The 12,516-nt window shown below is 37.8% G+C and overlaps 1 protein-coding gene across 1 annotated transcript in view; it reads left to right on the top strand.

The window, feature by feature from the left end:
* The window catches only part of ccdc186 (coiled-coil domain-containing protein 186), a 32,497-nt gene extending 23,434 nt beyond the window's left edge, over positions 1-9,063 (top strand). The window contains exons 15-16 of the mRNA XM_048170540.1: positions 3,163-3,382; positions 6,995-9,063. Of these exons, the coding sequence (XP_048026497.1) occupies positions 3,163-3,382; positions 6,995-7,078 (304 nt within the window). The 3' untranslated portion in view covers positions 7,079-9,063. The remainder of the gene's footprint in view (positions 1-3,162; positions 3,383-6,994) is intronic.
* Positions 9,064-12,516: the final 3,453 nt, after the last annotated feature.

The raw sequence follows: 12,516 nt of genomic DNA, 5'->3' as shown, positions 1-12,516 counted from the left end.
AATATGCTGTCTAGATTTGAGCTTTGATTTGATATGAGCTTTGATATGGGCTCTCATCTTTACTCATGGTTCAGTTGTAGTGCTAGAAATTCACAATCCTCATAAAATAAACATAAAGATTCACATTTTGTCTTTTGATTTCTCAAATGAAGACGAACAGACTGTCATCTCTTTATTTCGACTTATGGCTTGTGTCTGTTTTTCTATACTCTCCTGGTGTTCCTGCAGTCTATCTTTTGCTCTTTCAGCCTCTAGGCTGTGAGAATCAGGTCATGCCACTGTGCTTGAGCTAAAACTGTGATCCGTTTCAAACAAATAGGTCTGCAAATCAAAATCAAATATCAGAATGGTCTCAGAGCTGTTGTGCTGTTGTCCAGCCTGGGTCATGTTCCGATCCAATTCTTTTTCTCTTTCCCTCAAGTTTACAGTCAGTTCTTCACTGTTCTATATAATAAAAGACAATAAAAGTCAGTTTTGCAGTAAAGTGGATTGCTACCAAACTGTGGTAGGATTGCCACAGGAAAAAAAAAAAGGTTATTGAATTGCAATTATTACATGTGTCTGTATGTGCATGCAAATTTGTTTAGCTAGAGGCAACTTTTTAATTTCCTTTTGTTTCGTTTTGTTAAATACTACCGTTATGGAGCTGGGGTCCATTTGGACCCCATATTAGTGAAAGGTAAGTGTTTTTGTGTTTTTATTTTTTCTTTCTTTTGTGTGCGTCTGTGTGTACATATATATGTGTGTTTGTCCTTTTTGTAGCATCAGCACATCACACAGACTTTGTTTTTCAAAGCATCTGTGAATTTTCCCTGGTTTCTTTCCTGTCACTCTGATAAATTACAACACTGAAACATTTTGAGTCATCAGGGTAGAAAAAAAAAACCCGTTTTAAAAGTTTGTTTGATAGATGCCCTAGTGCTTTCATTTCAGATTCAGACAGGGAAATGAGAGTGAATTCATCAATTCAGAAAGCACTTATATTGTGTGTTTTTTTTTTTTTTTCCCTCTCAGGCAGAGACCTTTAGCCTCACGTCTTCTAATGTCTTTGTCTCAAGCAGTGGTCTGAAGAAACCATTAGAATCGAATTCTGCCTGTATTTGGGCCGTGCGTCACTGCAGAGAAAATAGATTTTAAATAGTGGTCGCAGAAGAAAGAACTCTCTCCCAGAGACTGAAAGATAAATGTACATCACAACATCATCCTTTAAAGAAAACCACACAGGTTGTTTTTTTTTTGTCCTATCTCCTTTTTTATTCCAGCATATTAAATGGACAACAATAGTGAGGGTGATGATAATTACTTCTGATTTCCATCTGCTCTCTACTGTGGTTCAAATTGAAGCACTTAAAACTGAATTGTGGTTTTTATAACTTGAGGCTTTTTAAGATCTCTAAAAAAAACTGGGTATGAAGTTCTCCTCTTGTTTGCTCACTTGTTTTGCTCTCTTTCTGGGTCTCACTACAAAATAAAATATAAGATTACATCAATTAAGGATTGGAATTTTGGTTAAAATAATTTGTGGATGCGATTTAAACTAGGAAATTAGAAATAATAATTATAATGTGTATTAAATAGGGCTGGGTTTTGACAAATGTCAAAATTAGATTCGATTTCAATTCACAAGCTTGCAATTAGATTCGGATTTTGATTAAATTCGATTCAATATTGATTATTTTGGATATATTAGGAACAGTACATGGAAAATTGTCTCAAGGAAACTAATCCTGTAAACTAAACATGGGAATCAGTTGGTACTACATTACTATAATATTGAAGGTTAAAATTAACTGATTTGTATACAAACACTTAAATTACACCCAAGAAAGTTTTTGTAATAATAAAGTGATGGATTTATTCAAACATGCATTAAATATTGAAGAACATTAAAAATTATAATCAGTGTGTAATATGGTGCATATATTTAGCAAAATGCTCCTCTAGAGTTATGGTTTTTCTGAAGTAAATGTGACGTTATGTGACATTGCTTACCAGCTGTTTTATTGACGTTTTTCGCGGTTGAAACGCTGATTGAGCTAATCCATGAGACAGGATACGGATTTCAGTAAGTTGTTCTGTATCTTTCAACATACCTTCAGATGTTCATTCATGTTTATTTCGCGCTGTAACTGGTATTAAAGTGGAGGAGATGCTGCCTCTCTTGAACTGAGGCGCTATAGCGATCTGTCACGCCACATTAAACAGCGCCAAAACGGTTATTTTTTTAATTTTGACAGAATTTTAAATCTGAGACTGTTTCATATCAAAAGTAACTAAGCACAACGCTTATTGCCATTTATTGGATGGGAGGAGCGCTACAATGTTCTATTCATTCATCAACTGAAAACAGACTAGACTAATCGATTCTTGGGATTTAAGAATCGACATTGGTTTGTAAAATTGAGAATTGATTAAAATCGAGAAATTTATTTGTTTATTTTTATTTTTTTTACCCAGCCCTAGTATTAAACATTAAAAAATTCCAAATTTGTTGAAATGCTGTTATTTTTTTCTGTATTGTGGTGTACGTTTATCTCTCTGAACTTTGTTTTCATTCAGGTAAAGTTATGACATCTACCCTTGCTAAGGTCTTTTACGCAAGACCATACCGCTATTTCCATTTTAATTTGATTAATTGAAAACCAATCTTTTTTAGACTTTATTTCATGAAAAGCCTTTAACCAGACAGCATTTAAATATTACATCAAAATCAAGAAACTTGTCCTTTATGTACTCTCAGTAGATGACCACTATATTCATTTACTAATTAAAACAGGCTAATGGATTTTTTTTCTACAAGTACTGCTGCAAAAGTAACAATGACATTTAAAAGCTATTTCAATGAAATGAGTGTCACATTAAATAAATCTTATGAGACAGACTGTCTGAGATTTAGCTGTGCAAAGCCTTCTAATCTGTTATTTGTGAAACTCATTTATCATTCAGAGTGAAAGAGAGTGACAGAGAGAGACACTGATGAGGTAGATACGGGTAATGGGGTCCTAGAGGCTGCCGTCTTTTTCTCTTCTGTCCCCAGGTTCGTTAGTAACGTCACCTTTACCTTCTCATAATGGTGTGGCTGGCCTTTATGACTTAGTTTCACTGACACTTAAAATTGCTGTGTATGCGCATGCTGCAATTAAACCTTTGTGTTTCCTGCAGGATTATCCAAAGTTACGTGCTCAGAGAAGAGTCTGGAGCTCTGTCTTCAGAAGCCTCAGACTTTAACAAAGCTCACTTGAGCCGGAGGGGAGGAATCATGGCATCGCTGTACACCTCCCACCCCGCCGACAGTGGCCTCACTCTCGACCTCTCGCTGGAAATCAACCGCAAACTCCAGGCTGTGCTAGAGGACACCCTGCTCAAAAACATCACACTGAAGGTATGAGCCACCATTCACAGCAGTGACAGACATCCGTGCGCCTTAAAGACCCCATGAAATCAAAAAGGGAGATTTGTGGCTTGTATGTTAAGGCCAATTCACACTGCACCGATAGGCACGGACCAACTCAGATAATCACCACATTACAGTATGTCACTTCATTCCACGTCTTGCAAATGCTAGATGAACTCTGAAAACAAGCGTCAACCATTGCCAACATTGACACAATGCACTGATCCAACATAACCCAACATCTCTGTTGCTGTAGGTCTGCATCTGTTGCTGCCGTGTGAACTGGACTTTAGATTTAATGCAATTTATAAGCTAGAGTACATTTGTATGCTAGGTGCGGTCACATAAGTGAAATTTTGTGGGCAAAAAAAGTCAAAAGTCAGTAGCCATGGATGAAGTGGCGCTTTTCCACTGCATAGTATGGCTCACTTTTGCCACTTTTCCACTGCATGGTATGGCTCTGTATGGCTCACTTTAAAGGTGCCCTAGATTATGTTTTTAAAAGATGTAATATAAGTCTAAGGTGTCCCCTGAATGTGTCTGTGAAGTTTCAGCTCAAAATACCCCATCGATGTTTTTTTTTATTAATTTTGGGGCATCATTATAAACGCGCCGATTTTATGCTGCGGCCCCTTTAAATCCCGTGCTCTCCGCCCAGAGCTGGCGCTTGCCTTAAACAGTGCCTTAACAAAGTTTACACAGCTAATATAACCCTCAAAATGGATCTTTACAAAGTGTTCGTCATGCATGCGGCATGCATGCGTCGGATTATGTGAGTATTGTATACTGTTATATTGTTTACTTCTGATTTTGAATGAGTTTGATAGTGTTCCGTGGCTAACGGCTAATGCTACTCTGTTGGAGAGATTTATAAAGAATGAAGTTGTGTTTATGCATTATACAGACTGCAAGTGTTTAAAAATGAATAGCGACGGCTCTCTTGTCTCCGTGAATACAGTAATAACCGATGGTAACTTTAACCACATTTAACAGTACATTAGCAACATGCTAACGAAACATTTAGAAAGACAGTTTACAAATATCACTAAAAATATCATGTTATCATGGATCATGTCAGTTATTATTGCTCCATCTGCCATTTTTCACTATTGTTCTTGCTTGCTTACCTAGTCTGATGATTTGGTTGTGCACATCCAGACGTTAATACTGGATGAGGTTCCAAGGGAGCTGTACTGATACTAAAATGTGACGTGTAAACACTGCAGATCACTGTAGGGTCAGAGAGAATTGTTATTACCAGTGTCATTGGATTTGCGACACGAAACGCAAAACAAAACAGCAGTAGAGGCGGCACAACTATAACGATAAGTCTATAATCCTACCCACTTTGAAGCGGTACTAAACTGCAGTGGAAAAGCAAACCGAGCTAAAGTAAAGCCAGCCGAGCCGAGTCGTACCAAAGCACTGTTCACACATAAGTCACTTTCAGACCAGGCGGCTTTCTGTTGGTCAACACAGTGAATTTGACAGACTTGAATACGAGTGAAATCTGTGTGGGGAACTTTTTCACCATCACTTGCAGATTCTTAATGAAATTACTGGATTTCGCCAAGCAACAATAAAAGTTACTGCTCTTCAAAAGTTGATTTTCGCAGAGTCATAGCTATTCAAAACAAGCGGCAAGCCCAATATTAAAATTCTGTAAGCCAATAATTATTTTCATGCTATAACCAATATTTAAATTATATACTGTTTAGTCTAAAAAAAAAAATATACTGTATTAGTTTTTTTCAGATTTGCTAAAAATTTCATTTAACAGTGTTTAAATTAAATTATTGTTGTTTTTAAAGATTAACTGGTGATGGCAAAGGTCATCTACATGTAAAAAGAGTGGAAATCAGGACTGCACGATTAATCGTACGATTTGAAAAAACCCATTGAAGTCGCGCTTAAACGACTTGTCTCAGTGCGATTATTTTTTTTTTATGCGTGGCTTGTCAATGAATTATGGCTCCAAATGCTAATCCATCTGAAAGTTTGAATCGCTTATAATGTGCATTTGAAAAAACAACACGCGTCAAACATCTTTCCAGACATGAGAAGCATTTATTAACATCTTGTCCAACAAAAGAAAACATTTAATAATATTTTGCTCCAAACTCACTTCATAACGACAGTAGAGCGTCCTTCTGTCAGATGAAGTGGCTTCTTACACAGAATATGGCAGTCGTGTGTTTATTAATCATGTTTAATCAATCAAAACGTTTCAATCTTCTGTTTATTCAGCTACAGCGATTGTATAGGATTTCCTGGAATGACGCGTGTTCTACTTCGGTAGCAGGGCATATTTGCAGTTTCTGCCCGAGAGCGCCCTCTGGCTTTCAGATGGAGAAGCACTTACTACTGATCACAGAGCCGTACAACTCTGACAAGCCACGCATGAAATAATCGCAGCCTTTGCCAAATCACGTGCGATAAATCGTGCAGCCCTAGTGGAAATGATTATCCAATATTGACCGTTACCAGTAAATCTTGCCCCATAATTCATATGGCACCAATGCATATGGGGGCAGTAGTGGCCTAATGGTTAGGTCTTGTTAACCCGAAGGTCGTGGGTTTGAGTCTCAGTTCCAGCAGGAAATGTAGGTGGAGGAGTGAATTAACTGCGCTTTCTTCCACTCTCATTCATTACCCACAACTGAGGCGCCTTTGAGCAAGGTACCTAACCCCCGATCGCTCCCTGGGCGCCACAGCAAAAAAAATGGCTGCCTACCACTACGGCTTTGTGTTCACGGTGTGTGTGTGTTCAATACTCACTGCTGTGTGTGTGCGCAATTGGATGGGTGAAATGCAGAGCACAAATTCTGAGTATGGGACACCATATTTGGCTACACTTCAAATCACTTTTAATATATTGTGCATCCCTGGATGAGCCCTTTAATATGTCACACCCAAACCTCCTTTTTCAATATGAAGTACATCAACACTTAAGAGAAAACTGGGCTCATCAAGTGATTTCATGGGGTCTATATTTGTTTTAAACCAAAACTTTCACAACATGCATTTGTTTTCGCAATTGCAATAGTGTGACCATATATAGCCAAACTAGGTGTTGGTATATTGATGTTAGTGTTGAGTTCCACAATGGCATCCGCTGATGTAATTACAATTATTATACTAAGCTTCTGCGTAACTGGATTCCTGGTGATGGCTATCAGAAGAAAAGCAAATTTGGTGTTGATGGATGACTGTTGAGTAAGTGGGCGAATTCCCATGCTGGCAGTGACCAGTTCTTGGTTATAGATCTACATCCAGGTCACAACAGGGACAGCAGCTTTCCTCTACGAGGGAGCACATCAGCTGGGAGATCACAGAAATTAATAAAGTATGTTTTGAGGACAGGGCGCATAGGGGACTGCAGAGCTCCATTCAAAGCACAATGGCAGGATTACAGTCTTAGGGTGAGATGAGCAGGAAATCAGACCATTTCGAAGCAAAACATCCTGAAATTGCCTGATTATCCAAGCTTATAGGCTCGCTACTCTCAGATGTGCTCTCCTTGTATATGAATAAACTGAATGACAGTGTAAATAATAGCATTAGTTCTCACAGCAGTCTGATTTGTTTCTCTCACTACAGGAAAATCTCCAGACACTGGGTTCGGAGATCGAACGACTAATCAAACAGCAAAGGGTGCCGGATGATACAGCCGGAAGAAAGTGAAGTCAGTCAAGGGGAAGGCCGTTACAGTAAATAACACACGCTGTTCAACTGAGCCCGTTGCAAAACGATGTACTCCGTTTGAGATCAAAACAGTGCTCTTTTCATCAGACAAGTTCAGTCTGATACATACACTGGAGGCACAGTTCACGATGAGGACTGCGCCGGAGATACTTGCGTGACAAATGAATGAGTCTCTGCTCACTTTTCTTCACATCGTGCCCAGCATCCAACTTTCCTCTCTTCACCATCCCCTGTGATGTAGCCGCCTCACCTGTGCCTTGATGAGTCAAGTTCATCAGGTTCAGAGCAGAATTGCAGTCCTATGTCCAATGACCTGATGTGTGAAGTAGATGAATGACTATTCTGATAAATGTGACCCCACGCTCTCTTTGAAGAACAAAATGTGTGGGACTAATGGAGACCTGCCGATTCTGCAGCTCTTTAGAGGCTTTCAGAGGCTTTTCCTCTATTCACGGCGCTGCAGGTTAATGGCCGCTCCTCCCCGCTCTCATTTCCCCCTCATGCAAACGTGCCAATTAACGAATGTATTATGTAATGAAAAGGACCCTTGTGTGTAATCCCACATTCTCTGACCCAGGAGTGTGGGCAACATTCCCCTTTCCCGCTGCTGCTAGGTTACCGCTACGCCCGGATAGCATTATCTCTCGCAAAGCACTTGGGCGAGAAGGGCCATGCCAAAAAATACAGCTCTTGCTCGGTCTCATTATGAAGTTAAACACATTAATCAGAATAAGTAACTACATCTCAGAAATTTTGATACATCTAGGGCTAGTCTTAAGGGAGCTTGCATTTTTATTATCAGTTTGTTCTATCTGGATTAAGTTGTAATTAAATATTATTGTTATTTTCCCCCTTCTACCTCTGCTTATATGTTTTCTGTAGAAACAAACTTGTAGTTATTTTTATGTTCCATCTTTTTTTTAAATTGTTTTTCTTTGTATGACGTTGCTTTTGAAGAGCCACTTGCTCCCCAAAGAGACGTAGAGTGTAACATCCCTGTGGAATGAAGGAGATATTGTAAATATTAAGGGCAAAAGTGCAATTTTAACCCCCCTTTTTGTTTGTTTAACTGTGCCGTAATCGCCCTGGCCAGGCTCCCATCTAAGACTCCTGCAAAATATCCCGCTAGCATCCAATTCCGTTGTGATGTAACCATATGGCACGCAACATCGTGCAGAGCTGAATCTAATCCAACCGCTGAATTGCGACTGCCTGAGGCATCACTGTTCTGCTTCTCACTCCGTCCCTTTTTGCAGGGGTCCATGATTAAGAATTTCCCCATTGGATGCTGCTGATGAATTCAATCATGTTCACCTTTCAGAGCTTGTAAAAGGCAGCCATGCATTGATTGGCAGATCTCAGCCGGTTTACCAACCATTTTAGTGCCATTCTCACTAGGTTTTCTCCCTCTTGGGCCGCTACTGAAAGTAAAATCATGCCATACACTGTGATAAAGGGTTTATAATAACTTGATCAATATAAGATTGTCAAGGTCATATCAGCTGTCCCAACATTGAGAGCCTGTGCTGTAGCTCTCAGCACTCCCAAATCCCAAACACATTGTACACATTCTGGAAAAAAAGCAGGATAAAGGAAATTATGCAATGCTAGCAGAAAAATAAGCATTTACACACAGCCCTTAATGGCAAAATGAAGACGCTCTAATCTGTCGATAATTTATCATTGTACTTTACATTCATAATTTATTTAATGTCTCAAAATAGAAGAAAGATCTCTTGAAGTATGTATGTATGTATGTGAATGGTGAATTGAAACACAACTGAAAAAAAAATAATGTGTTGATTCTGTTTCTGGTCTGTAGCTTGTGCTCTGCTTGATTGTATAGTGAGTGAAACTGTGATTATAAACTTGTAGATATATTGTACAATGGTCCAATGTTTTTAAACTTCTGGAGACTTCTGTATATATGGCGTTTAAAGGGGATTAAAATGAAAATATTATAATCGCTCAAGTCATTTTCATTTTTTAATGCAAGATTGACACTTTTAATCTATTTCCTATGATGTATGTGAAATATAGTTTTATTTTTATCTAAAATATTTTATTTTTATTTTGTTCTTTTTTATTTTTAAATAATATAATTATATTATTTTTTTTTGCATATCAACATTGAAAGATCTGGGAGGGTTTTCTCCCTGTTATAAGCCTATTTATTCAAGATTAAATGGTTAGTTGCATTTTTATTACTCCATTTAATCTTTCATTTTCCCTGCTGTCTGCAGCCTTATCCAAGCTTCAGCCCCTTTTTTTTTTTTTTTTACTGACTCGCAAGGTGACATGGGTCACTGGTCACTCATTGGGTGTGTGAGTGCACAATAAACCACGTGTCTCCTCTGCATTGCCTTAAGTAACATTATGTAACGGTAGCAGGTGATGTCCAAAAACAAAAGTTTCTGTGTACTGGGCCTTGACTTATTGATCCTCTTTCCCATAAAACACACAGAGCGCTGATATTGAGCAGATCAACATAAAGGAAAGCTCTCAGAATTTTATTACAAGTCTGGTATACTAATAATAATATATAAACTACTTCTTCAAATGCACTTTGCATCACCCCCAAGCAATTGATATTTTTAGGCAAACTGCTGCAGGACATTGAGTTCTGGAAACTCACTTTTGAAAAGTAATTTAGGTGGTGCATTTCCTGTTAGCTTCGGCCTGCACTAATAATAGACATATTTACAGAAATGGCTGAATGTGTTTATCAAACAGAAGCTCCGTCTACATATGAAACGCACAAAAGTTTTTGCCATTTGAAGAATCCTAGTATTCATGTACAGGCTATTTAACATCTTTAAAATCTGTTAAACAACATCTCTTCCCTCGGTTTTTTTATTTATATTGAACACTTGTACCCTTCTTGCTTTAAATTCATCTCACCTGTGTGGCATTTTAGAGTCTGCTGAAGGTGATGAGAGACGGCAGGTTAAAACATTTTGTACATGGCAAAGAGCCATTGCGTAAACTCCGCTCAGCACTTATTTTTAGCACTTCAAGATAACGTGCTCTGACACTCATATCAACCTTTTAGACCTCTAGAGAATTCATAAGCCTCAGTCAATGCTTTCGACTGACTGGGAGGTCTTGTCGTGAGTAACAGGAATGTTTGTGAGATTGTCTACCCATGTGTATTTCAAATATATTTCTACGTAAATATAATCAGATTCTTATTTTTAGAAAGTGGCATTTTTCTCCAGCATTGAATAAACTAATAAAAATAAGTATCTCTTTGAAGATAAAAAGCACAACTCGTCCCAATTAACACATCATGTCCTGGTTTCACAGACAGGGCTTAGATTAAGCCAGGATTATGCCTTTGTTCAATTAGGATATTTAAGTAGCTTATAAACATGCCAGAATAAAACATTACTGGTGTGCATCTTGAGACAAAACAATGCCACTGACATAGTTTAAGTATTAAGTGCAAGTTGCTTTCATTTAAAACAGTTTAAACATGCATTTTAGTCTGGGACTAGGCTTAAACCTTGTCTGTGAAATGGGGGGCACTAATTCAGTGGCATTATTCATTATTTATTAGTTTTTAGTTTTTGTCTTTTGCCAAAAATGTCTTTTTTCCAATTTAGAATGTCCCATCATTTTAAAGTGATTTTAATTTTTATCAACGAAAATAACATTTTTGTTAAGAAAGTAAAAAAAATAAAATGTGCAAAATTTGCATTGGTGTTGGGGTGGGTATCACGATGCCGGCTCAACATCGTCTGGACAATGGCATCGTCTATCGGCCCAACCCTAGTTGGTTCCATTGGATTATTGTTAAAAAATAAAGTATGTGACTTACAAAACCTTATGATTCTTACACATTTTGTCCATCGTGATAATCTTCACAACTTTTATACATTTTGAAGCATAAATACAAATGTTGGAAGTAAAAAGCTAAACGCTAGGCTAAAAATAAACTACACCACGGTCACATGACTTCAATGTCACCATCACTAAGCTTCTGACAACTCTTTCAGTCTTTGTTCAAAAACATTATCCCTGAAAATTCGAGTTATAATAGTTTGCATGGACGTGATTATAAACACAATGAGGCTGTGAAAGTGGACTAGTCAGTAGATGAGTTTTCCTGTTCGGCTGATGACGTTTAATGTCCTCGACAGAGGTGGGTAGTAACGAAGTACATTTACTTCGTTACATGTACCTGAGTAGTTTTTTGGAAAATTTGTACTTTTTAGAGTAGATTAAAACGTGGGTACTTTTACTTTAACTTGAGTAAATTTGTAATGAAAAATCTGTACTTTTACTTCGCTACAATGGGCGACGTTCCTCACGTTACTTTATTTTAATTCAATACTGTAAATGTTAAGAAATGCGTAGTTTATTCCAAGCGCGCTGTCTCTTTTTTCATGAACGATGCCCGAGTCACAAATGAATCACTCTTTTGAGTCGATTCTGTTCAAAGACTTGATCAAACAAGTTGGTAAAACTGTCTAAATTGATTCGCGAATCAGTTTGAATGATTTGTTCAGTTCCTGCAAGAGCTGAATCGTTTGAAGCGGTTTCTCACTCGGAGCGTTGGATGAAGTGGCAGTGGACCTTCAGTCAATTAAAAGCAAATCTGCAAATGCATCCAATTGTTTGCCAGCGCTGAAGACCTTTATTAGTTGAGCTGCGTATGCTGTCTGTGAACAATTCCACACGTAACGTTAGGCCTATCGATTTCATTTGATTTCAATTCATGATACAGTCAATAGCCGACATTTTACAACCAAACCGATTATTACGCCACTATAACAAGAGTATGTAGTATTTCTTTACCGTTTTTATGGTCATATATCTTAATTTATACTTTAAATAAGCTACCATTGTTCAGAGAGTATGAAATGAACATCCGCCGTCCCGCGGTAGTTTGTGGTCGCCTAGCTATTGCGCAATGGCAGCGCCAGCGACCTGTTCGTCTTGAAAATGAACGCCTTTGCGTTGACACAGTTAACCAGTTTACACGCGCCTGCTGAAATATACATTTGATTACATTTTGGAGAACAGACCGAAGAAGATCCAATCAATGTGTATTTGATCATTGTTTGTGTCATGTTCAGATATGAGCGCGAGCACATGTGAAGAATTTTCTCTCTTCTTTCAAATGTAGCTGTATACGTTATTAATATAACGATATATTCGGGTTACAGATGCCAGAAATAATGCATGTCTCTTCTGTGTTTGTTGCAAAGATATCTAATTATGATAATAATTTAAATATCTATTTATTTATGCTGTGTGTGTGTGTGTGTGTGTGTGTGTGTGTGTGTGTGTGTGTGTGTGTGTGTGTGTGTATATATATATATATATATATATATATATATATATATATATTCAAAAAGTAACTAGTAACGAGCTACTTGAGTAGATTTTTATATGGATACTTTTTTACTCTT

Source organism: Megalobrama amblycephala, linkage group LG20 (assembly GCF_018812025.1).
Source record: "Megalobrama amblycephala isolate DHTTF-2021 linkage group LG20, ASM1881202v1, whole genome shotgun sequence".
In the NCBI taxonomy this organism is placed as follows: Eukaryota; Metazoa; Chordata; class Actinopteri; order Cypriniformes; family Xenocyprididae; genus Megalobrama; species Megalobrama amblycephala.
The sequence above is the reverse complement of the archived record's forward strand: the minus strand, read 5'-3'. Positions and strand labels throughout refer to the sequence as shown.